At 43.8% G+C, this 26,083-nt stretch overlaps 1 protein-coding gene across 1 annotated transcript in view; it reads right to left on the bottom strand.

Annotated features, from left to right (window-relative positions):
• Nucleotides 1–26,083, bottom strand: part of LOC147692141 (uncharacterized) — a 605,572-nt gene that overhangs the window by 261,425 nt on the left and 318,064 nt on the right. The window contains exon 9 of the mRNA XM_086939503.1: nucleotides 22,147–22,368. Coding sequence (XP_086795629.1) covers nucleotides 22,147–22,368 — 222 coding nt within the window. The remainder of the gene's footprint in view (nucleotides 1–22,146; nucleotides 22,369–26,083) is intronic.

Raw genomic sequence — 26,083 nt, 5'->3', positions numbered from 1 at the left:
GATACTCCTCTGGGCTCCTTGTTAGCGTTGACCTTGCTTCTCAGGCTCTTCTCCGGCAAGACGGTACCCCCCAGGAAATTCCTGAACCCTCCTCCAGGCCTGTGCCTGTCTCCCAGAACAGAGCTCTATTCATCACTCTCTTGATTGGAACCCCCTCGCACCTGCAAACAGACACCCATGAAGTGGGCCCCAAATTCCGGCCTCCAGCTTATCTCACAAGTCGTAAACCTTCGAGCATGGTCCACGATTTATGCTTAACACGACCTGATTCTAACTAGCACATGCAGATCAAAAGAAACAACCTTATCTCTTCAGGCCTATTAGAATTACATGAAACGGGCCTGTGCACACTATGAACCTTTATTTCTCAGCCTAAACAGTATTCTAACTTATTACACACAACTGGTTATAGGGAACACTTCTATAAAAGTATATTTTCAGTTCTATGATCAATAATACTTTGAATTATGACAACAGTAATCCATATCATGTGAAATTGTAAAGGCACGTATTCTTTCTCAGTGAACTGCCATGAGGCCTACACATTTCTACGTTTAGCAGCATTACATTCTCCTCTGCAACAGCCACATAACATGGAATTTAATATCATTCTAACATCTCTAAACACTCCTACATTAGCTTTTCATACTGATATATGCACTCTGTATTAATTAAACACTCTTATATGTATGCACTCTATAAATTCGACACTCTTATATGTTCCTTTAACTAGACTGGTGCAACGTGCTTGTAAATTTGGTGCACCTCTACATTTTACTTGATTTGCGCTCTCTCAGTTCCCCCCATTGATGACCTTTAGAGGTCATCACCATCACTACACCATCCCTGAGGATATGAATTGAATCAAACCGAACTCGTTGCAGTGCTCCCTTGCTTCATCATCTCTAGAGCCCTCAGACTCCTGTACTGGTTATCCTGCATCGCAGCTAACCTCTGCTCCTGCTCTCTCATGGATCTTTGCAACCTATTTGATCTATACCATTGATACAGCCGCACCAATCCCCACAATGTGATTACACAAATCACTATTATGATGATAGGTTTCAGTATGTAACAAATGAAACCCTTCCCTAGGTTGGCAAACCAACCTCCAACTTTACCCATTCCATGACCCACTTTTTCCCACACATTCACCTGTGTCAGATCCTCAATCTCATGATGAATTTCAGTGATGTACTGTATATATTTTTCAAGAGGTTTTGAATTATCTGGAATGTAAGTGCAACATTGCTGGACCTTCAAAGCCTTACAGACTCCTCCCTCTTTGGCTAACAGGACGTCTAGAGCAAGTCGGCTCTGGAGAGCCATTGCCCTTATCGATTGCATCTCTCCCTTCACCAGCATTAGTGATCTAGCAGTACTGGCAGACAATCTATCTACAACTGTTGCCAATCTCCTAATCTTGACATCATTCAGTATTGTCCCTAAAAGAGGGAACAGATGTATGTATGTATAGGCATTTATATCGCGCACTACTTACCCATAGGGTCCCAAGGCGCTTCGACCGCTGCGAAACCCTTCCTGGCTTCCCTGAGAGATGGTCCCTTAGTGGGTATCTCCAGGGTGAGACCAGGCATCCCCGGCGGTCTGGTGGGGCCGTTAGTGAAGATGAGGCAAGCTAATGCCCAGAGTTGCCGAGTGTGATCGCTGATCGGAGTGGGCACCGAGGCGAGAGAATTATCGAGTCCGCTGACCCTGGTCCAGAAACCTGCCGCGCCGGGAATCAAACCCTGGTCCCGGGCCGTCCTCTGCTCTCGGGTCTGCCGCCTCTAACCAGTGAGCCTCTAACCAGTGAGCCACATACGTGAGCACCAAATACGTCTCCAATTACCTCATCATTGCTTACATCCCTTCTCCCTCTGGCTTGAGTTCCTCCCTCTATGATTTCTAGATCCTTAGTATGGTATATTTTGGGGAAGACAATTGCTAAATAACATGATCCTTACCAATTATCCGGTAGTTTCACGTATGCATTTCTTCCACAGACAAAATATACATTAGGGATCACCTGCATTCCCTTCAAGAAATCCTTTGTATAGTATTCTATTTGGAAAGCATGTTCACAACTTACTTCTCCCACAAACACATTCTCATAGTAGGTTTTACCCCTGTATATACATAGTTTCCCTCTTTGCACTCGATCTAAAGCTTTCGGACCATTACTACCCTTCTTTTTGTATGACTTTTCCTCCTCGGTCCAATCTGTTTTCCATTGGCCCGAAGCCTTTAGGATCTTCTGCCTCCTATATCGATCATCCACCTGCCCTATAAACTTTTTCTCAATTTCTGACACTTTACAAGTCAAATTATTTCTTCGGGCATATGAAGTATCCAGCGTTCTCCAAGGAATGAAAAATTTCCTTAATCGATCTTCACTCTTATAATAATCCCACTTGTTCATGTGCTTGTAGGCCGGGACCTCTGGTAAAACAGCGTCAAAGTTTGAAAAATAATACTCAAAGCTATCGCGTCCATAAAATATACTAAGCAACAAACTACATGTGATTCCATAAGTCAATGGAAGATGATGGTACCTAATTCCTTCGTCTACAGAGGCTGGCAATTGCATGCAGACATAACAGTCCTTTGCATCCATAGCATCAATGTATTCATAAAGTAATTTAGCATATGCATTTGATTTGAAATTTCCTTGTGATTCATCTACGTGCAACCTACGAGTTTCTGCTGCTAGCAAAGCTTTATCTTTCTCTGTATTGTCCCCCCTTTGACCAGCAGTAGTAGGTTTCGGTGTCACTACAACTTTTGCTTCTTTTGTTGCCTTCTCTTCATTTTCATATCCCACTATATATGATACAGTAACTACTAAAACTATAAGAAAAATTACTCCCACTAAAAGTGTGCCTAATAGCATTTTGCCTTGCGGTTCGGGTTGCCGGCCTCTATGATCTCAAGACAGTGTAGTTCTATTTTTCTGCCACAACACGAAGTCTCTTTTCTTAATCCTTCAACAGTGTTTTCTTTGCTTATTCGGTCTTTTCGAACTACACCTGGAAGCTGATAATCCCTTTTGCAAGATCAGTCTTTTGAATTATAGCTACAGACAACCCTAGCCCTCTCCGTCCACTAAATGGAAAAGCCCCTAAATTTCTTCTTCTTCCACTTGGCGCTAGGTTATCTCTCAATCTGTTTATTTACAAAGTCTTTAGCAGTCTGTAATCAGGCGTGTTCCAGCGGCTCTAATCACGTATTCTAAAATTTCTAAGCGAAGAATGATCTCCTCGAGTGCTGGTATCGTTGGACCAAAAGTCGGAAATTCTACTCTGTTTAAAATCAGTTCTCTTATTCTGCTCAGATAAGGAGGATTGGGGACAGTGAGTGTCGGGAACCCTTCGATCTCAAGACCAGGTACCAACAACACCACTTCCAATGTTATGATTGGGTCAGTACTGGTCACTGTCACTTCCCTCACACTCCCGGATCTCCGTGCACTAGACATCTGCTGCTAGGTAGGTCCACTCAGGAGTGGCTTATCTTCTGCAGGGCACTCGCACCCTCCTTGATCTTCTTGGACCCTCCTGTTCTTGATTCTGTGCACCTTCGTCCAGATCTGAGTCTTCAGATATAGGAGCAAGAGTTCTCTCTGGAGTTGACTTCAAGCTCAGCCTCTTCTTCCTTTCAGGCCAACTAGCTTCTCCACGCCTTGTTCTCCTATTTCTTGTCCTCACACTCGGCTCTTGATCACTTTTGACTTGATCAGTGTCTGAGCCGAATTCACAGCAACTTTCTCCTTCTGTGGCAACTTCAGTTTCACTGTCGTCTTGTCTTTCTTCCGCTTGATCTGAAGCACTCCCAGCTTCCTCCGACACCCCCACAGCTTGACTGATCCCCTCTAGTGGTTCGCCATCCACAGCTGGATTTTCATCTGTGAGAGGAGCGGTTTCTTCCAGGGGTGCTGGAACTCTTCGAGTATGGGAGGCGTGAATCCAATTTGGCAACCCTCCACACTTCACGGCAGTATTCGTTGTCAGAATTATCTGGTAGGGCCCCTTCCAGCGCACGTCTAGGCAGTTCTTCCGAACGTGCTTCTTCACCAGCACCCAGTCACCAGGGGACAGGTCGTGACATAGGTCTCTGGAAGATGGAATTTCAGCAGCCTGCACCTGAAGAGACACAGAATGAATGACATCAGAAAGTCCCTTGCAATAGTCTACGATCAGATCATCTGTGATATTCAACAAAGCTGTAGTTGGAACAGATGGAAGTCTCATTGCCCTCCCCAATAGAACCTCATGTGGGGAGAGGCCTGTTCTCCTGGCTGGTGTGCTACGCATACTCATGAGTACCAATGGCAGGGCATCAGGCCAGCTTAAGGACGTCGATGAACACACTTTGGCCATTCGGGATTTTATAACTCCATTTATCTGCTCCACGATCCCCGAAGCCTCTGGTCGATAGCTACAGTGCAACTTCTGATCAATATTTAATGCAGAGCAAAGCATCTTCACAACTTCACTGTTGAAATGTGTCCCTCTGTCTGATTCCAAAGAGGTCGGCACCCCGAAGCATGGTATTAACTCTCTAAGCAACAACTTTGCTACTGTGAGTGTATCGCACCTGCGTGTAGGGTATGCCTCGACCCATCTGGAAAATATGCATACAACCACCAGAACATACCTGAGGCGGTTGCTTTTTGGCATCTCAATAAAGTCTATTTGCATTCGGTTGAAAGGCCCACCAGACCTCCCAATGTGACTCAATGTAACTGGTGTCCTTTTCCCTACGTTCAACTGCTGACATGTTACACACCTTTGACACACTGCTTCTGCGGCAACTCTGAACTTAGGGTTATACCAAGTCTGTCTAAATACCCGCAGCATGGCATCTCTTCCTAAATGTACTGGACCATGTATCTGTCGTGCCATTGGACTCACTAATTCATTTGGTAATACTGCCCTTCCATCTGCTGAAATCCACAAATCCATTTCACTTTTTACACAACCTGCAGTTTCCCATGTCTTTTTCTCAAAATCTGATGCGTTCTCTTGCATGTCTTTTAAATCATCCCAAGTATCAACTGTTTCTAGCATCATGTTTAACTCTGTCCTTTCCTGTGTCCCACCCACTTCCACTTCCGTGAAAGAGTATCCTTGCTCCGCACAGTAGCGAGCAACTTCGTCGGCATAACGATTTCCTTGGGACACAAAATCTGTACCTTTGGTGTGTGCTGCACATTTAACAATGGCAATTGCTGCCGGACCTTGTAACGCTTCTAACAATAGTCGCACAAACTCCCCATTTCGAATAGGCGAACCTGAATAAGTCATGTAACCTCTCTGAGACCACAATTGCCCAAAGTCATGAACTACACCGAAACCATATTGGCTATCTGTGTAAATGGGGACTCGAATTTTGCTACCTGCTAAACAGGCACGTGTCAATGCAATGATTTCAGCTACCTGAGCGGAGTGTACTCCTTCCACAGGCAAGCGGCTTCCACAACTCCAGTAATGGTGCAAACAGCATAAGCTGCTCTCAACTGACCAGTATCGTCTCTTACACATGAGCCATCAACAAAGAAAATTTCATCAGGGTCAGTCAACGGCTCATCCACAATATCTGGTCTTGGCTTGGTGCATAGTTCAGTCACATCAAGGCAATCGTGATCTTCACATTCTTCGTCTTCTATATCATTAGGAAGTGGCATCAAAGTAGCAGGATTCAAAACAGAGCACCTCTTAAGGGTCACGTTCTCCGCAGCAAGAATAACTTGCTCATAGCCCGTGAGCCTATTATTGGTCAAGTGCTGTGTCTTGGTCCTGGTCATTAAAAGTTCTACAGAATGAGGTACATACACCACTAATTGATGTCCCATCACAATGCTTTCACACCTTTCAATGCTGACACCCGTTGCAGCAACGGATTTGAGACACCCGGGCAACGCTGCGGCTACTGGGTCTAAAGTAGCCGAAAAATATGCAACTGGTCTATGGGCATTTCCATGAATTTGTGCTAGGACTGACAAAGCACAACCTTCTCTTTCGCAACAGTAAAGTGAAAATGGTTTTTCGTAATCAGGCATTCCCAAAGCTGGAGCACGGCACAAGTCCTCTCTCAGCTGTAGGAACCACATCAAACAATCCTTGTCCCATGGTACCGGATCACTCACCTCCTTGTGCGTCAGTTTTTGTAAGGGTTTTGCTTTCAGGGAAAAGTTAGCTATCCACTGTCGGCATTAACCAACCATTCCTAGGAACATCCTGACCTCTCTTTGTGTCGTAGGCGAATTCATCTTCATGATCGCCTCTATCCTGTCTGGTGACACCTTCCGCTTTCCTTTTTCAATTCGGTGACCCAAGTACTGTACTTCTGTCAGACAGTACTGCAATTTGCTCGGAGACACCTTATGCCCATTTTCAGCTAAATGGTTCAGCAAGGCGATGGTGTCTATCTTACAAGCTTCTTCTGTTCCTGACGCAACAAGTAGGTCGTCTATGTACTGAACTAGAACCGAGTTCTGTGGTAGTACTAGACTTTCAAGATTTTTCTTCAGTAGCTGGTTGAAAATCAATGGGCTTTCTGTATACCCCTGTGGGATATGACACCATGTTAAGACACGATTTTCCAGCTTAAATGCAAAAAGAAACTGGCTCTCCTCATCTAATGGAATTGAAAAGAAAGACTGGCAAAGATCTATCACTGTGAACCACTCAGCTTGGAATGGTATCTGAAACAATATCACTGATGGATTCGGTACCACTGGACAACATGAAACAACTATGTTATTAACCCTTCGGAGATCCTGTACTATTCTAAATGTGCTGCTAGGTTTCTGCAAACCCATAATCGAGGAGTTGCATGGACTACCCACGATTTCCTTCAGTATTCTCTGCTTAATCATGGAGTCGATCACGGGTTTTACTCCTGCAATCGTCTCCGGGGTCAATTTGTATTGAGGCGTTCTTGGATATTCAACATTTGGTTTTATCATGATTTTCACTGGTTCTACTCCTTTAATCAATCCTATCTCTTCTCCAGTGAAATCCCATACTTCAGATGACACAGTATCTCTTAAGTCCCAAGGGAGCTCTTCCACCGTCAGGGTAGGATACAGTTCTACGCATACTCTTGAATTTGCAACTTTAAAGGTGGCATCATCGTCGTTAGTCTGTACCTCTACTCCCTGAGGCGTGCAGTATATTGTGCAATTTAGTTTGCACAATAAGTCTCTTCCTAACAGACACACAGGGCTAGAATCACATACTACAAACTGATGTTCATCGCTGTAGTTTCCTATTCTCACTAGCACTGGTTCCGTCAAAGGGTTAGTCATTCTCCTATTTGCGACTCCTACCACTTGAATTGTTTCCCCCGACATTGGCAGATCCAGAACCACGGCTGATCTCAAAGTTGATAGAGTAGCTCCGGTATCTACTAAGAATGTCGTAGGACACCCCGCCACCTCAGCCTCAACAAACGGTCCCCTTTGGTCCACCTCTAGAACTGCCCCGAGGGTACAGTCCTCCTCTCTACTCACACGCCGTTCAGTCAGTGGACCAGCGTAGTAAGACTCTTCTCCTCCTACTAAAAGAGGCATTTGTCTATAGGTCTTGCCTCCTGTCGTAATCTTTGGTGGTTGCGGGAACTGAACTCGAGGAGCCGAAGTCCCCCCTTTAGCCACCTTACCCTTTGGTACTGTCACCCCTTGGACTGGAACGGTCTGAACTTCCTCCTCCTCTACTTCCAGTTCTCCATTTTCAGGGTTACAGGGACACTCGCGTTTCCAATGTCCCACCTGGTGACACTGGTGACACTTTGTCGTCTTTTTCAATGTAGCAAAGCCTATTCTAGATCTCGGATTTTCCTCGTTGTCCCTATTTTGACTATTTGATCTCCTTCCCATCGTCCCTGTTTCCTGTTGCTGCTGTCCACCCTTTCCAGCCGACTGCATCTGAACCATCATCAACTTCTCCTTAAGTTTCTTTGCTTTGGAATCTATTTCATCACTGCAATACCTTGCGTATCTCAAAATTTCATCCAATGGTTTGTTTTGCCAGCAAATTAAGTGTTGCTGAATCATCAAACAAAAATCAGGTCTCAACCCCAAAACAAACTTCGATACAAACTGTCCTATGTCTTTGGGATCCATTACATCTAATCCACTGTATTGTTTGAACGTTTTCAGCAATCGCTCATAAAATTCATGGACTGTCTCCTTGGGTTCCCGTCTAGTTCGGTCTATTTTCACCCAATCTATATCCTGCGGTGGCACCTTGTCTTTCAGCCATGTCATCACCTTTTCATATTTTATCATTACTCTTTCTGACGGACCATTAGTACGAGCATCTCTTTTTGGTTCTGCTGTGGGCCATTCGACACTAACTTTGCATGCTGTCCACAAGTCTCCTGGGACCACAATGTCGAATAAAGTGTTCAAATCAATCCACAGTACTTTTGAAATCTTCATAAACCTCTCGACCTGTTTGTACCACTCTACAGGATTCTCTCTTAACTTCGGAAATGAATTGGTAAATGCAGCCAAATCTCCCCTACTCCAGGGCACATGTACATAACTCCTATTCGCTATTTCTCGCAAAGGGAATGCCTCCATCCGCAGTGGCCCTCCCTCCGGGGACATCACAATCGCGCTCCGCCTGACAGTCCCTTTCTTGGACCACCTTTCTTCCCATTTATCCAGATCTCTCCATGCTCTTATTCCTGTGATCAGTTCCCTTATGTGTGTTTTTAATCCAATTGTCCTCCTCTCATCCAGGTCCTGATCTGAATAATGCAACCTATGGTTACCCTGTAATGCCTTTGTTCTCGACAAGTCTACCATATACTTGTCTGCCAGTTCAGACAATTTCTCGTGAGTTGCTCTTGCCTTTCGAGTAATATCCTTTGCTATAAACAGCAGCTCATCTTGCTCGTACATGTCAATCCTTTCTAAAGGCAACGTACCATCTATCATCTCGTCCAGGTCAGATTTTAAACTGGTCATATCGAGCCTTTTTGCCTTTATCACAGCTTTCAGTGTGCTGTTTCTAGAGAGCCCATTTACGTCTCTCCCATCAGAGCTCTGAGTCCTACGTCTGGGCTCAGGCGTGTTATGGGGAGTCCTCCCATGCTCCCATCTCTCCAGGTCCCATGCAGTTCTATCCTCTCTTGGTGTATGGTGAAACACTTCTCTACTCCCCATAGTCCCACATTTCCCATTCTGCCTGGTTTCTCTAGGTGCATGGTAAGACATTCCATTATTCCCCATGCTTTCGCAATTCCCCTGATGTCCATGATCGCTCGACGCATGGCAAGACCCTTCGCGGCTCCCCATGTTCCCGCGATCCCGCTCCTGCCCATGATCGATTGACGCATGGTGAGACACCTCGTGGCTCCCCATGTTCCCGCGATTCCAATGCTGTATGTTATCGCCAGGTGCATGGAGGGTGCACTTAAAGCTATCCCTGTACTCTTGCGTCCTTCGGTCTCCCTCACTGTGAATGAGACGAGACGCCCCTCCACACTCTGTACTTCTACCTTCTCGCTCCTACCTACTTCCACCGTGGATATGACGGGTAGCTCCTCTACTCTCCAGACTCTTACCGTCCCACTCCTGACCGCTTTCGCTAGCCCCGCAGTGAGACAATGTCCCATTGCCTCGACTTCCCCATTCAGCTTCCGCTCTTGACCTGTTACTCTGTGTTTCTGTGGCAGCATCCCATTCTCTCAAGTCAGCCCTCAACTCCTTAAAGGATTTCGGCCGTGGTCCTCTCAGATCCATCGGTCCTCTCCGACCCCCCTGTTCTGTTATGGGATCCACTGCTGAATCCAATGGGGTGCTCCATTTTATCGGTCCTGGCAATTGCCTCCAGGCATTTGTCATGTTGTTCCTTCTTTCCATTTCAGCTCTTTCTCTGTCTAGCCGTACCTGTTCCTCCTCTCGCACTTTCTCTGGGTTATAAACTAACACAATAGGACCTATGGTAACGGGTACTTGAAGAGCATCTGGCAATCCATGAGACTCAACACACTCCGTTGCTGGCACCTTCTGCACCACAAACCTTCCGACTACCCTCTGTACAGGACTAGGTTGAGGTGTTTCTTCACCTTTGGTAGGTACCCCATCCGTTATAGGGAGTGGTCTATTCTCCTCTATGCCAAACCTATCTTCCCTTGGGAGCTCGATACCTTCCATCTCCTTATTGTACGGAGGCGGTCTATATCAACAACCTACTGATTAGGCTATCCTCTGACTCACTCTCGTCATCCTCCTCTGGGGTTCTCTTTTCTCCTGTAACCTCTCTCACTGGGTACAACTTATCCACTTCAATAGTCTGTACCCTTCATTTCTTGGTTTCCGCATCCCATTTGGCATCTTGTACTGCTCTTACTGATCGTCTCACCCTTTTTTGACGCCTGTTCTGATTTCTGTCGTGCGCCGCCCTAATCCACGCATTAAGGGCCTCAAACTGTGTTGGTCTAGGCAAAGGTCTCAATGAAGACATAACTGCTTTTAGCTGGTGCAACACTTCTAATCTAAACGTTCCGTATTTCGGAAAAGTCAGTTCCTCGTTCCCTTCTGTAATCTTACTCCAAGTACCAAGCCACAGTATAGTATGCAACCCAACATTTGTAGCCATATAATGAGCTGGTGTACCCTCTGGCGGGGCCTCTTCCCCGTAATAAGATTCTCTCCTTTTTCTCTTAAAGATCGCTCTCAAGCATTTTAAACACTTCATGTTCAAAATCTCCAATTTTTTCCCTATTTCCCTGCGTTCGTTTACTTCCTGATGACAATCCACCAATCCCAACACGGCTCTCGCTAACCGGCCTATCCCAGCGCGGCTTCACACCAACCGGCCTATCATAGCGCGGTTCGCGTCAACTGGTTTATCACAGTGCGGCTTCACACCAACCGGCCTATCACAGCGCGGTTCGCGTCAACCGGCCTATCACAGCGCGGTTCGCGTCAACCGGCCTATCACAGTGCGGCTCTCTCTGACGTCACTCGTCTCCCCTTCGCAGCAGTTCCCCTCCTCTCTCAGCTCGTCTCCCGGTCATGCATGCGTCCCATTCATACCCTGAAAAATTATTACTTCCGACCAAGCGATCACTTTCCTTGACTGTACGCCCACAGTCTAACTGTAATTGTCACCTTAACTGCCGAAATGTCTTTCCGTGAACGTCCAGACAATCGCCTTGACTGATAGGTTACTTACACACAGTAACTTCCGACCTGCGTCCGTTACCCATACACTCACTCTTGCGTTCCCCTATCACGGTCCTGCGGGCGATCAATGGTACCTCATGACCCCCTTTACAATGGTCGACAATTACTCTGGATGTTCGATACACCCGAACCACTTAAGCTCTTCTCTGAACTTAAGATTTTCACCAGGTTGTGCGCGCTCACACCCTCCCTCAATCACACTACAGGCATTCAACTCCGCATGACATTATAATACAGATACAACACAAAACACCGCAATCTGACAACGCATGACCCTTATTATACTCACTCTCGTCCGACTCTGCTGATTTTCTCACGCACCGTCAGCACCTTCTTCGGCAGGCGATTCTTCTGCTGCTCATCTCTCGATCTCTAGGGGCCTCGGGGTAATCTTAACCTAGTCTAGATCACCTTCCTCTAGAAGGTAACCATCCTACTCTGCTACCAACTGTTACGGCGGGATTTTTGATCTCTTATCAGATCACTATAGATCTAGATCCCAACTCAGGTCGACTGAACCTTTGTTACCTGTCATAGAGTAAAAAGCAATCCACTACTAGGTTAATCAGTTTAAGACTTTGCACAACTCTGAAGAACCACCTACTACGAATAAGTTTTAAAAGTTTATTATAAAGCCAAAGATAACTGGAGATACAAACATCTCAATATAAGGTTCAAAAGATACACTGACATTAGTACAAACATGAATTCTCTAAATGCTCTTAGGCGACAGAAGAATATCACCAAAACAAATTCAAAGATCATCAAGGTTGCAAGAATAGACACAAGTTGTAACTTCTGCGACATTTACAAAAGGGAAGGAAAATCCAAATTAGACTGTCCCTACACTAGACTAAGTGACATCCCTACTTACCAAGATATTAATCTAAAAAGGTGTCAGCCGTGGTGACTTCCAAAGAAGATCACTCACTTTCCCTTAGTCTTTGTTGTAAATCTGTGCATCGCAGCTATGCGCTATCTGCCTACCCATCCGCTCTCTTAGGTTCCTCAGGCCATCTGCTCTACCTCCACCCAGGGGTGCTGTCCCTAATACAAAATCAAAATTACAGTAGAAACGCCCTCCAGAGACGCCCCTCATGTACACCCCTCACGTGGTGTCGGTTCTGGCTTTTTCCATGCGGATACTCCTCTGGGCTCCTTGTTAGCGTTGACCTTGCTTCTCAGGCTCTTCTCCGGCAAGACGGTACCCCCCAGGAAATTCCTGAACCCTCCTCCAGGCCTGTGCCTGTCTCCCAGAACAGAGCTCTATTCATCACTCTCTTGATTGGAACCCCCTCGCACCTGCAAACAGATACCCATGAAGTGGGCCCCAAATTCCGGCCTCCAGCTTATCTCACAAGTCGTAAACCTTCGAGCATGGTCCACAATTTATGCTTAACACGACCTGATTCTAACTAGCACATGCAGATCAAAAGAAACGACCTCATCTCTTCAGGCCTACTAGAATTACATGAAACGGGCCTGTGCACACTATGAACCTTTATTTCTTAGCCTAAACAGTATTCTAACTTATTACACACAACTGGTTATAGGGAACACTTCTATAAAACGTATATTTTCAGTTCTATGATCAATAATACTTTGAATTATGACAACAGTAATCCATATCATGTGAAATTGTAAAGGCACGTATTCTTTCTCAGTGAACTGCCATGAGGCCTACACATTTCTACGTTTAGCAGCATTACATTCTCCTCTGCAACAGCCACATAACATGGAATTTAATATAATTCTAACATCTCTAAACACTCCTACATTAGCTTTTCATATTGATATATGCACTCTGTATTAATGAAACACTCTTATATGTATTCACTCTATAAATTCGACACTCTTATATGTTCCTTTAACTAGACTGGTGCAACGTGCTTGTAAATATGGTGCACCTCTACATTTTACTTGATTTGCGCTCTCTCAGAATCTTGTAATGGGTGTTATTTATCACTTCTGAGAAATAATGCATCCCAGGTATCGTGTTTATCTTCTGCGATAAAAAGGACCTCGGAGAGACTCAGAATTGGGGTCTCTGAGTTAAATAACATAATATTATGCAATACATCAGTCAGTGCTTGTATTCAGCTGTTAATATGGAACCTGCAGTACAATCTGTTCTCCAGGGTTCCATGTCTGTCATGGTTGGCAGGTCTGGGAGTCATCTTCAACAGGAAAAGCTTATATTATCTGCTATTCTTTGCCTGTATCCTAGGCACCATCTCTGTGAGAATACAAAAATAATGTGCAGCAACCTTAGTTATGTGAATTCAGGCTTGGTGATAGATGTTTTCCAATATATTTGCAAAGTTTTAAAAATTGTTTTGAAAGTTAGTGGCTGCTCTCAAAGTATGTTTACACTCCAATTGTCCATGGTCGGAGAGGCCTTTTATTCCACTGGACATTTTCCCTGTGGGCTGAAGGTCTTGGAAGCAGGTCCTTGTGACTCTTTCACGTTTCCCAACTCCCCATGGTTAATTGCAGCAAGCGGTGGAGGCTTTAAGGGAGAGATAGAGAGGAAGGAAGTAAGGGGTAAGGTCCAGAGAAAGCAATCAGAGAGTTAGAGGAGATAAGAAGAGAGGAGAAGAGAGTGAATGGAAGGATGGAGAGAATGGATGGATGGAAAGGGGGTTTACCAGGTGTCACAGCTGCGCCCCCTAGCTTGCCCCCTACGACCTCTGGTAATGCCATTTCGACCCCTGGTCTAGGGTGGCCAAATCAATGCCAATAACACGGGGCTCTGCATTCCTTTTTATCTGCCTGTTTTTCATTATACTATAGTGAATAATGAGATTGTGTGAGACTAAGGCCCAGATTTACTATTCCTTGATACATGACAACTCTGCACCAAAGTTGCTGCAAAGCCTTACATCAGATGGTGAGACAAAAAATGTGCCACATCTAATAAGATATGGTGCATTTATGTCTTCCCATGTGCTGGCACACTTTTGGCAGCCACATGCCAACACATATACCCACGTGCCAGAGTGAAAAAAGTGTGCATTTTCTGAAGCATATATTTTGTACTGGAAGGTGTCTCTACCAGTACAACAACTATGCTTTAAGCTTTTCCACATTTTGTATCGGTGGTGGTGCGTCCATTGGGGGCGTTGCCCCACCGACGACCGTCACGAACTTGCCACTAACTTGCTTAAGTTTAGTTAAAAAAGTAAAAAACTAAGTCTCGTCATTGTGATTTAATCACCAAAACGAGACTTTGTTTTTTATTTGAATTGCTACACGCAGTGCGCCTGCGGGGCTCTACCGGGACATGCCCAACTGCAGGCGGACATGGACGGCGGTGAAGTTGGTGGGGCTGGGGTAGCTCTGCTTGAGTGACAGACTCAGCGCAGCTGCAGCAGTAGTGCGCATGTCCGTTTTTGGGCTGGTCATTTTAATGACAAGCCCGGACATGCCCACACTACTACCTTCCCGCAGAGCAACTGGTGAGGGAGGGACAGGTTGCTTTGCTGCATACAGGGCATGATTAACCCTGCTCTTAGCCTATCCTGGCGCTGCATGCAGCACCAGTATTGGCTGAGACTGAGGGCAGGCATATCACAGATTGGGTGCCACGCCTGGGTGATGGCGCTGCCGCAGCGGCACTTGTATGGCCAATCACTGTGGCTATATGTGAAGCCATGCAGAAGTGATTAGCCATTTTGTTCCTGCTACATCGCAGCGCAGCAGTCATGTCACCGTGCCGCCACACCACACAGACGACAGAGTCAACCTCATGCTGGTAACAGGACTACTGCTCTTGGTGGGTGGCTCGTATCGTGATTCGTGTAGTAGCACTTTAGAAGGTACGAATATTAACCCTTGCTTTAAAATTGAATATCTTCTAACCTTTTGTCCCTGACCCCTCTTTTGCTTGTTCCAAATGGAAGGTAGGCACTTGGTTATCCAGGCAGCCAAAAATCTGATAGGCCTCTGACAATGAGCACTGCGCGAGTTATAAGCGGAACATTGTGTGGGGAATAATGACCACTGTGTGAGTTACAAGCTACATTATATGGGTGACAATGATCATAATTAGCTGATGGTGGGACTGGGAGATGTGTATACAAGTAGTAATACAATGCTAATAGTGCCTTTCATGATAAGGAATGTGCCATAGCCCTCTCAATGCCTTGTCTAATGTCTCATAAAACAACATTTAAATTGATCTAGTACTTGGCACTACACAAGGCTTACCTTTCACCTACGACCTTTAATAAATACTTTGCCCGCACTAAGCTTTCTGTCCACATTGCCTCGACCTGGTGGCTGATTTCACTCATATGCTTTGCGCCTGCCCGCTCCCCTCACAATTCTGAACATATATTGCACATCTTCTGTGTACTATCACAGCGAAGTGGGAGAAACATCTCAGGCGCATGGCGAGCGTGAGGACCAAAGATGCCTAGCCTTCCTTTCAGTAGACAGAGTCTAAGCTACCACGTCGCCGCAGCGCGTGAGCCTCATTCCCATTCCCAGGTGCAACACGCTCATAAACACTTGCCATGAATGTTCCAGATTACTCGCTGATTGGCTCACGATAACATCTTGAGCACTGCATTTATCAAGTAATCTAGAACATTCGTGGCAGGTGGTTATGAGCCCCCTTTCAAGAGTGAGTGTGGTGTTATTTTATTCTGAGAGGGTTTCTACTGAGAATTAAAGCGCAGCTACTCCGATTCCTGCACTTTTTACCTGTGATGTGTAACGGATGCAGCAGTCGCATGTATGGCATTACACTGAAGCATTTACAGTGTGAATGTACGGGGCGACTGACTGTACTAACTGAAGTTTTCTTAAACAGAAAGCAGCTCGTCTTCCTTTAAGAAACTCTGGCTGCTTATAAAAAAAAGTTTACTTTTTGAATTGTAGCACCAAAAATGTGTATATTTACCAACTGAAAGGAGAGAGGAAACAGGGAAAACACCACAAATGCTTCAGAGTACTGAAGGCAATGCAACAAAGTCAGTTTTCCATACCTGAAACAATGAAACAGGTTAGTCAATCACTACCCATCAAAATGGCCATTTTAGGAGCCTAAAGTTCTCAGGTCATACGTATTTCTGCACAAAAACCTGTGGTGCGGTTTGTCCCTAGCCTGCCCAGCCAAAGGTGGTATAATCCATCACATTCCCTCACTCCCTAGTGGCACTCCCTGATTTTGTCCCTGTGAAGACAGATTGCGGAGTTTACCCCCTGTCTGCCTTCCCATAGCGGGATGGGTGCCGGATAGGTTGACCCTCTTTCTTGCCAAAAAGACCCGTACATGCTAGTTTGATAATGGGACACATTTTCCCACATTGTTGGCAGTGGGTGTACCATCGTGTGATGCCTACATTGTATTTATTCTGATCATCCCGCTTCTAAAATGTAGATTTTGGAGAAAGCTCGCCTACGAATGTACTTTATTTCCAAGTTGACTGTGTTTCATGCCAAGATGAAAAAGAAGAATCCCTTTCTGTTCAAGGAAGCCTGGGGCTCACAGTAAAGTACCGCCTCCCCACCCTCAACCTTAAGCAGGCCCTCTCTTAAAGCGCGTAGAGACCGTTGGTGATATTGCGCTATATAAATATAAATTACAAATTATACATTTTTACTGCTGAAGGTTATCTGAGCTATGTCTTCACAGTTTTTTGTGTCAGAATTGGGTTTAACGTCATTAGTTCAGTATGAACTTTGGAAAGAATATGATGTAATATCCCTTCCATATGTTCCATTAAGCATGATATAGTGTTTTGTTATAAAGTGATGTATTCGACAGAGATGAGTGAGCAGCTTGCGTAACCCCTTTAGTGCTCTAAAAAAAAGAGGACAGAGGACATGCGCAGTGTTTAACATGATTGCAGCTTACGCAAAAACACTAACAGCGTCATTTGGGGAGTGGGAACATTTTAACATTAACCGTGTTTAAAATTATCGCTGCATGATAGATAATGTTTTCGTTTTTAGATTAAGAAAGTAGGAGCAATGGCATGATAGCTATGCGGACAGTCAGTATGCTATAAAAAAAAACTGGAGAAAAAAAAGAAGTCCTTGGTGACGAATGATAGCTTGCCTGAATGTCGTGAATCACTCTAGTGGCAGTGGATTGGCCTATCCATGGGTGCTGTTGCTGGGCTGATGATGAACACCTGGTTGCAGGGGCAATAGAAAGATGTGGCAGTGGGTAAGGCCATCCCGGGGCGAGGGAGGCATCAGTTCCTGAAATATGTCTTGAGGAGATTGTTTTAAACGGTCAGTTTCCTGTCTCTGGGTGATATGCTTTAAGCACAAATGTTTCTCATTAATAATGGCTACCAGAAGACAATGTTGTTCCTGTAAGGTGCTAATTGAATTAAATGGTTGTGGTAATGAGCAGATGAGCAGCATAAAAAGTTAAAAGCCAGATGAGATAGGCCAATTAATGGAAGAGCTCAACATAATTATAACATTTAAAATACATGCAGCTCTGTTCCGTGCCCTGTCACCTCCTCACAAAACAGTTCTTGCAAGTTACAACCTGCTGTGTGAGCTTAGGGAAGTACTCAGCTCGGAAGCACTTCCTCAACTTAAGTAATTGGCCGGAAACAACCTGGGGCTTTAGCAAGTGGCCTGACGAGAGACAATAAAAATGTCACGAGAACGCTGATGGTTAATGTTTTTCCTAGAGAGAGATCATAGTTTTGTCTAATGGAAGTTTTGACTCATGATGAAGGTTAATGTGCCTGCTGCAAAGAACATGTACCTTATGCAGATCACACAATGCACATGATGTAAATAGGTCAGTTAGTCACGGTTTTTGTCAGAGAGATCCTTTTGTTACTTGCAGTTTGTAAGTTAACATCCTAACATACAACAGTGAGCTAATAACTCATCTAGGAGCTGCATGCACACTGCAAGGTAAACATTTGAGCTGTATGTTTCACCCACCCAGTCTTTGTTTGATTACCCTAATGTTTCAAAAATAAAGTGTTATATTTTTATTTTTTAGCACCTGGTAAAGCCTGACGACCTGAACCATTGCTTAATTTTTGAACGAAGAACAAGAGGCCCCAAACTCCTTTGCTGCTCTTTCACCCCAGCTACGACTTGCCAAACACCAGTGTTAAAGGTAAGGAAACTGATGCTATGTTTTTTTTAATTGGAGTTAGGGCTATGAGGTCACTCTACATGGTGGTTGGGGTGGGTGCACATTCTGAACATTGTACCAGTGGATGGAATTTACTAATAGCCTTAGCCCTCTGCTTTGGGCAATAACGGTTGTTAAAGGCACTATCTATTCCTTGCCTTATTCAAGGCCCTCAAGCAGTGTATGTTTCAGTTCCTTCAGCAACTACTATGGCACACAGATGCAGCAGGCCGTAAGGTTGTATTTTTAGCAGTCATGTTGTCCAAAGGGGAGCTGTTGGAGATATATTGTGATAATGCAAAAGATATATGTATTTATACTGACATTTGATATTATTGCACCAAACCCTATACTTTGACTAATGACAGGTTTCTTTAATATTGGTAAGGACAGCATTGGCATGATGAATACAGTAGAACGACTAATTACACGGCCATTCCATGCACGGTCAACTACATATAAAGAGATTAGAACCTGATCGGCCTGACCTACAACTAGTACAAGTTACCCAGGACAGAGGACTGGGTAACTTACAAATGTACATTCTCAAACAACTGGTACACAAAAGCGGATTGGCTTGCAGGGTGCCTGTGAAGAAACAAACTGTTCTGCTTCCCCTGCTTGCTGTTTAATGGTGAATGTTTTTGGACAAGAGAAGGAGTGAGAGACTTGAAGCATTTGTCTGAAAAAATAAAGATGCATGCAGACACATGAAAGCATATGGAAAACCTGGCACGACTGGGAATGTTGGGAGACATACCGATTGAGCAGCACATAAACGAAGCATACCGCCAAACAATACAGAAACACAATGAAGCAGTTGATAGGAATAGACACATACAATCAAAAATAATAATTGATTTTATTTGTTTCTGTGGTACTTTCAAACTGGCATTGTGACGCCATGATGAATCAGAAGGTTCCCCAAATCATGGAACACTCAGAGGCCTTGTGGATTTAATAGCAAGCATAGACAAGGAAATGGAAGCACATTTAGCAAGTGCTACAGTCTTTAAGGGGCACCTCTAAAACTATATAAAATGAACTCCTTGTGTGTGCTAGAAATTATGAGACACCATATTGTCTAGGAGTTGCAAAACACAGACTTTGTGGCAATTCAGGCTGATGACACCACTGATGTGGCCACACAAACACAGTTCATATTAGCCTTTTGGTACCTGGACAATGACAATAATGTCGTGGAGAGGTTCTATGGTTTCACACATTTTAGAGACTCTAGTGCAGAAACCATTACTGCAGCTATACTGCGTCAACTGAGCTAAATATTTGCAGAGGTGGCTCGAAAAAAAAACTTCTCGCACAAAGCTATGCTGGTTCGTCCGTAATGAGTGGAAGCCTTGGTGGAGTACAGAAAAACATTAGAGATGTGTACCCTAATGCTCATTATTTGCACCGTTATGCCCACCAACTTAATCTTATTATGCAACAGGCAACATCAAAGATCAGAGAGACACAAATTTTCTTTCGGAATGTAGGAGGCATGGCAGCATTCTTCTCACGTTCCCCAAAAAGAACAGAAGCACTTCATGAGATTGTGGACAAAAGGGTTCCAAGGGGATCCTCAACTCGTTGGAACTTTAACATACATACTGTCCAACTAATATATCAATATAGGGAGGACCTTGTGAAATGTTTTGAAGCCATAGAAGCCAAGCAAACCTGATTTCAAAACTCACAGTGAAGCCCGTGGCTTTTCTAGAACGCTAAAAGACAGAGTTTTAGTTCTTTCTGTTTTTATTTCATGAGATAATGTTATCTGTCGACACTTTATACAATCAGTTACAAGCACGAGAGATATATACTGTCTCTGTGAAAAGATATACTGCTAGGTTTGTCGAAAGCATAAGCAAAGTGATAGATGAGGTTGACAATTTAGACAGAAAACTGCCAGAAGCTTCTACTTTTTAAACCACAGGAAAAATATCACCAGTCTGGTCCAAAATGCAAAGGAGATATGTGACATTGTAATTGTGCATGCACAAGAACGTTTTGCTTTCACAAAACATTTGCTGAGTGCCACATTATTGGAAAGTGAATACTTTGCCAAATATGATGAATCCTTCCCTGAGCATTCTCTGCATGAGGCTGTGGAAGCTTATCCTATGCTCAACCAAGAGGACCTGAAAACGGATTTGACTGTACTGTACGCAATGCCAAAGATGCCAGGTCTTCGCTGGCTTTAATTCATAAACTTAATATGGAAAAGTCACTTACAGAGGCAGTGGCTTTACTAAAAATTATCATTACCACTCCTATGACAACAGCAGAGTCAGAACAATGTTTTTTCACCTTAAAGAGGATTAAGACATTCCAGAGGAACACCATGCTTGAGGAAAGACTAAATGCTTTGGCAATGCGCTCTATAGAGAGCAAGCTAGTTAAAAATATCCCAAACTTCAACACTCAAGTTATTGAAAAGTTTGCTGCTCTTAAAGACAGACGTGCTGATTTTAGATACTAAAAGTAAACAATAGGTTGAATGTTGCTAGTTTGCTACCTATTTAGTTGTTCGTTAAATAAAAAACATTTGTGAGGTACTCAGAAATGCATTATATATTTCAAAGTTTGTTATGAAGCTCTGTGGTTATACTGAATAAGAAGCTACCTATGTTATATGAAATCTCTTTATTAATGTATTAACTCCACTTTAACAATTGCTGTATTAACCTTCCTGCTTTCTCAAATTTGCTTGAAAAGGCACCATTTTCCCAATCTTTTTTCAAACTTTTCTTGGGGAGAACGCCCCCGAACCCCCTTTAAGTTGTTCAGGCTCGCTCCGCTCGATCGCTATGGTGCAGTATGACAATCATTTTACGTCTCACCACTTTCAAATGTCATCATCCGCCACTGCTTTGTATGTGTGCTGTACAATGCAGCACACAAGCAAAGTTAAAAAAATAAGAAGAAATGAAATTCTTCTTCTCATTACACCTGCCTCGAGAAGGCATAAGATTTTGGCGCAAATTCCCGCTATCAATGTTTCTATATAGGGATGTGTGTCAAAACCCACGAGTGGTTACATGGGAAAACCCATTCACCATCCACGGAATGCCCTCTTGATACAAAATAATGCAAAGCTGCACATAGCGCAACTTTGTGCTACTTTGTGATATTATTCAACAGCAACCTCGTGTTACTTTGTGATACTATTCAACACAAACTTTCGTTTGTTTTAATCTTCAGGTCACGTAACATGCCCTTCTGGGAAAAAATCATGGTCAAGGGATCATGTGATGCAATTAAGGCCAAACGGTAGGTGATGTCACTTCTGCTACGCCTGGCATTTTGGTGAATTGACATCCATGTTCCGCAGCCTCGCCCCACAATTGTGGCGCCATTCTTTACATATATTTTAGAACGTTTTGTCTTGTCCTAGTTGCTGAATCGGAGAGGAGTTGGCCTAACGGCTAAGGCGGTCAACCTTAAATCTCGGGAACCGGGTTCGAATCTCGGCAAGGACACGCAACATCCTGTGATTCTGGGCAAATCACTTAATCTCCCTGTGCCTAACAAAAATGAATGTGTCTTCATGTAACGCAAATGGTGCTTGTGTAAAGCGCTCTGATACCCGATACTTTCAGGTCATGTTTGCGCTATATAAAACTTAGTTAAAAAAAATTCTGTTTTAAAAAATGGCACCTCTGTGTCAATGCATCTAGGCTCCCAGCAGAGTTAATGTGTCTGTTTATTTATGCAATAACATGAGAAACTTGATTATTAGTTTTTAATATGCCTCTAAATTCCTGTCCATGGAGAATGCAACACCTAAATACAGTTTGAACAATTGCCAAATACTTACAGAAGGCGCATTGGTGTCCCCGTGTGGCAGGATGATCTGCACATGCTCCAGGAGAACACGATTGGACCCTTGAGTGAAATACAGGATCTCCTCCAGAAGCCATCGAATTTCGTCCGCTACTGGGAATCCAAAACAACTTGCTCCAATAACGGGAAAAGCAATGGAAGTCAAGGTGGACGTCTGGCTCTGTTCTAGACAGAGTCGTATGTTGGCTCTGTAAATCTAAAATCATAGTCCTAGTGTTACAGGTCGATTTTATAATGTATGATGTCATCTAACTTGTAGGAGAAATTTAGTGAAGAATACTTAAATGAGATTGGAAATTCCTCAGTAGTGCAAAGTACCCCAACCTATTCACAGCATTCAAGACAGATCTACTAACATAGGAGTAAAACACAGTAGGGTGGCTTTGGGCACATTGAAATTAACTCGTGAAGGGTAAGAAAGGCATTATTTACCTGCATAGTCGTCAGTAGTGGCTTTTGTCTGCACATCAAAAGTTGGGGCACCCCCTTTCATGATGAGACTGTGTCGGGAAAAAGAGTGAGCTGGCGGCTGGCTCCCATATGTCGCAGTGCAACACCATATACAATACAGGCTCCACTGTGGTGTCAACCATTATTTTGCCCAACTGGTAAGGGTCACAGATGTGTCCAAATGGAATGGAGGGGAAAGTATGATGAGAGGAGCCTTATATGTAAACAAGGGGGCAGATTTACAAGCCCCTTGCACCACTTATGCTTCACTTTTCCAATGTTAACACCATCAGCGCTGCAGCAATTCCCTTGCTGTGCTGAATAACTCATAAAACAATGCAATCATGACGAGCTCAGCTCGTCATGAGTGTACGAGGGGTGTCCTCAGCGTCGAAGGAGTTAAAAGTGACACATAAGTGGCACAAGGGGCTTGTAAATCTGCCCCAAGGAATTTATAAAATTTACATATAGAGAATTCACTAATGGGATCACGATATTATCAAGATAGCCTTCAGGGTTTGGCAAGCTTATATGATTCAAAATTTTTCTACCAGACCACCCCATTGTGCGGTTGTGTACTAGCTGTCTAATATAGGAGATCAGGACTTTTATTTCAGCCGTCTTGCTGGTCCATCTCTAATGGCAATAGAAGACGGATCATCCCATATCAGTCTCAGATTCAGGTAGTGAGGCCAGATCTTTACATATTTGAGGCCCAGGTCCAAAATAATTACTACCCAAAGCTCTCTTTTACAAAAGTGAGAGAAGCCTTGCAAGGCAGCCAGGGGTAATTATTACAGTACTGTACACTATCAAAACCTGCTAGAGACACAGCTAGGACATTCCTACAAAATCCTGAGATATGTGCAAATTTACAACACTGTTGGATGAGTCCACACCCAAGGGTGTGATCCCAATTATTTACCAGTCCCTTTAAGCTACTGAAGAAGGTGCACCCTGTCAGGTGCAAGTGGGATAGGGATTGTCAAATGATAATCACAGAAAAGGATTGGGACATAGCTTTAATTTACATTAAAAAAACTGCCATGCAATGCCAGGCAAAGCAGAATACAACATAGTTTAATACACATGTGTTACATCAGCTATGCTTCATTTGATGGGTTTGACTAGACCAGGATAGTGTTGTAAATGTAAAATGCTTATTCCTCTAGCCCACCGGAAAGCCAGTAAATGATGATTAAGTTATCGACCATTAAAGGTAAATAACTAGTGATTTGTACCCATGCTTTACAGCTTGATCTTATATTTTCAGCAGTTACTTTAGCTCACTCCGCTAATCTGGTAGACAACATTGTCCTTTTTAGGTCTCGCCTACGCAGCGCGCATGCGCTGCATAGAAAAAAGACCTTAGCCATCGCTACACTTTTGCAGGCAAAAACGTGCACGCATTGCATTGCTTCCAATGGCACAGCGTGCACGTTTGGCGATTCCATTGTGGGAGCAAGCAGCGGCGCCATATGTTAGTAATTATCATGCCTTGCTGCTCACTCCCGCAAGGGAAACCTATGAAGAGCCAATCAACGCTGGCTGACACTTGCTTCATCCCATCCACGCGCTAGACTATCTAAACAGGGAGAAATGGGAGGCCACTGAGTCCTTTTAAATAATTCACCCTCGGGCTCCGAGAATATGGGGTAACCCCAAGTGCCTTTATAGTACCAGTTATTGCAAAAACGACAGGGCCCGATTTTTTTTATTGCCAAACTTTTTATTTATTTTTACGCCAGATAAGTATTATTGTATTAGGAGGGGATTTATATGATCTATCAAGCATTTCATTTTTACTGGAGGGGGATAGATTTGGGAATGACAAACCTAAAATAACAGTATTTAGCATAGCAATTTGGGTGTGGGCCCGATGTAGCTGCGGCAATCCAATCATTAACCCCTTTGGCCCCAGTGGAGCACATATTGGTCACTGTAGCTGAAGGCTTCCGATCAGAACCTCAACTCCCACAGGGCATGACTACTCTCTTCATCATGAGTTGGGCAGGTTTTCAAGTAAAAGGCAGTAAAAAAAAGAAGCAAAATCCTATTTTTTCATGCTTTTAAATGCACACTTAAGTACTTAGAACAACAAATACATGAACAAAAGTATTGTTTAGCAATCTAAACTATTCCAAAATGAATTTATAGCAAAGAGAGGCAGCTGCCAGGCTCTAAAAAATTCACTAGATAAAAAAATCTTTTAAATACCAGTCTCTGGTCTTTACTGAATATAACAAGCATTGGCATAGCCAATAGGTCTTGCCTTTGGAACCTTATAAGTGTTTAGCCATGCAACGGTTGATGTTGTTGCAACAAAGATATTGTGCTGCATAACTAAATACTTATAAGGTCCCAAAAGCGAGACCTATTGGCTATGACAATGCTTGTGTTGTTGCTTAGTGTGTTCATGATTAGTTCAAAGGCCCGCTGAAATAGTGTTGGCTTGTGTGCTAGCTAGTATCAAGAGTCTTTTAAACTGTTGTGTTATCCGCCTTTGTATAGAGCTACACAAAATTCCACCGGCTTCACAGCTGATGCTGGAACTGGGGCACTCTGACATAGATCTGAAAAGGCTATCAAATCGATTTTCCCATTGTTTGCTGGTGTTTATATGGGATGAGTACAGGGTATGCTCAATGTTTAATACTGAAGTGGTTTGTGTAGACGACTTTGAATGTAAATTGCTTTCACTGTTGGGAGATGTTTGTAGAAATTTGTGTGTACGGGTAGTTGAGCTGAAGTCACTAATTTTCCTGCATTGTGTGGCCAGTTGTCAACTGCTTGACCAAAGAAATCTATTCAATACTTTAGTCAATCAATCAATGAGGGACTCATAAAGCGGCCTATTCACCCGCTAGTGTCTCATGGTGCTGGGGGGTCTAGGGTGTCTGTCTATAGTGCCCGTCAGTGATGTGTGTCTGGCTGCATTTTGCCAACTATATTGTTGCCTTGTTGTGCCTGTTGGGGCCAAGGGTTCTATATAACGTATTGTCTGAGGGTGACCATGTACAGGCCTTTAAATAACCGCGGTGTGTGATATAGAGTCGAGTAGTATTGAAAGTCCACCGAAAGCGTGGATATCTGACATAAGCTAGGTGTATGTGGTAAGTACTGCTCATATTAGTATGCTACTTGTTAACACAGGTGGTGTACCTGGGATGAAGCCACAGCTAGTGTATGATGTAAATCGGTACTCCTTCAACGGAGAGTCCTTCTTAAAGCAAAAAGCCTAGTAAACAATCCTGGGTGGAAAATAAACATTTTAGAATCCTTATTATCAGCCAGAGGAGACAAAGAAGACCAGCAACGAGTTAGAAATAACATTACCTTGTTCCCAGAAAAAGTCTTTAATGCTGGTCTGCGTAGAGTGCATGCAAGAGAAGTCTTAAGAGTCCTGTCCAGGGTACTGTTTTATACAGAGGTAGTTTCTCATGGCAGTGTATGAGAAAGCA

Source organism: Lissotriton vulgaris, chromosome 9, assembly GCF_964263255.1.
Source record: "Lissotriton vulgaris chromosome 9, aLisVul1.2, whole genome shotgun sequence".
NCBI classification, from domain to species: Eukaryota; Metazoa; Chordata; class Amphibia; order Caudata; family Salamandridae; genus Lissotriton; species Lissotriton vulgaris.
The sequence above is the reverse complement of the archived record's forward strand: the minus strand, read 5'-3'. Positions and strand labels throughout refer to the sequence as shown.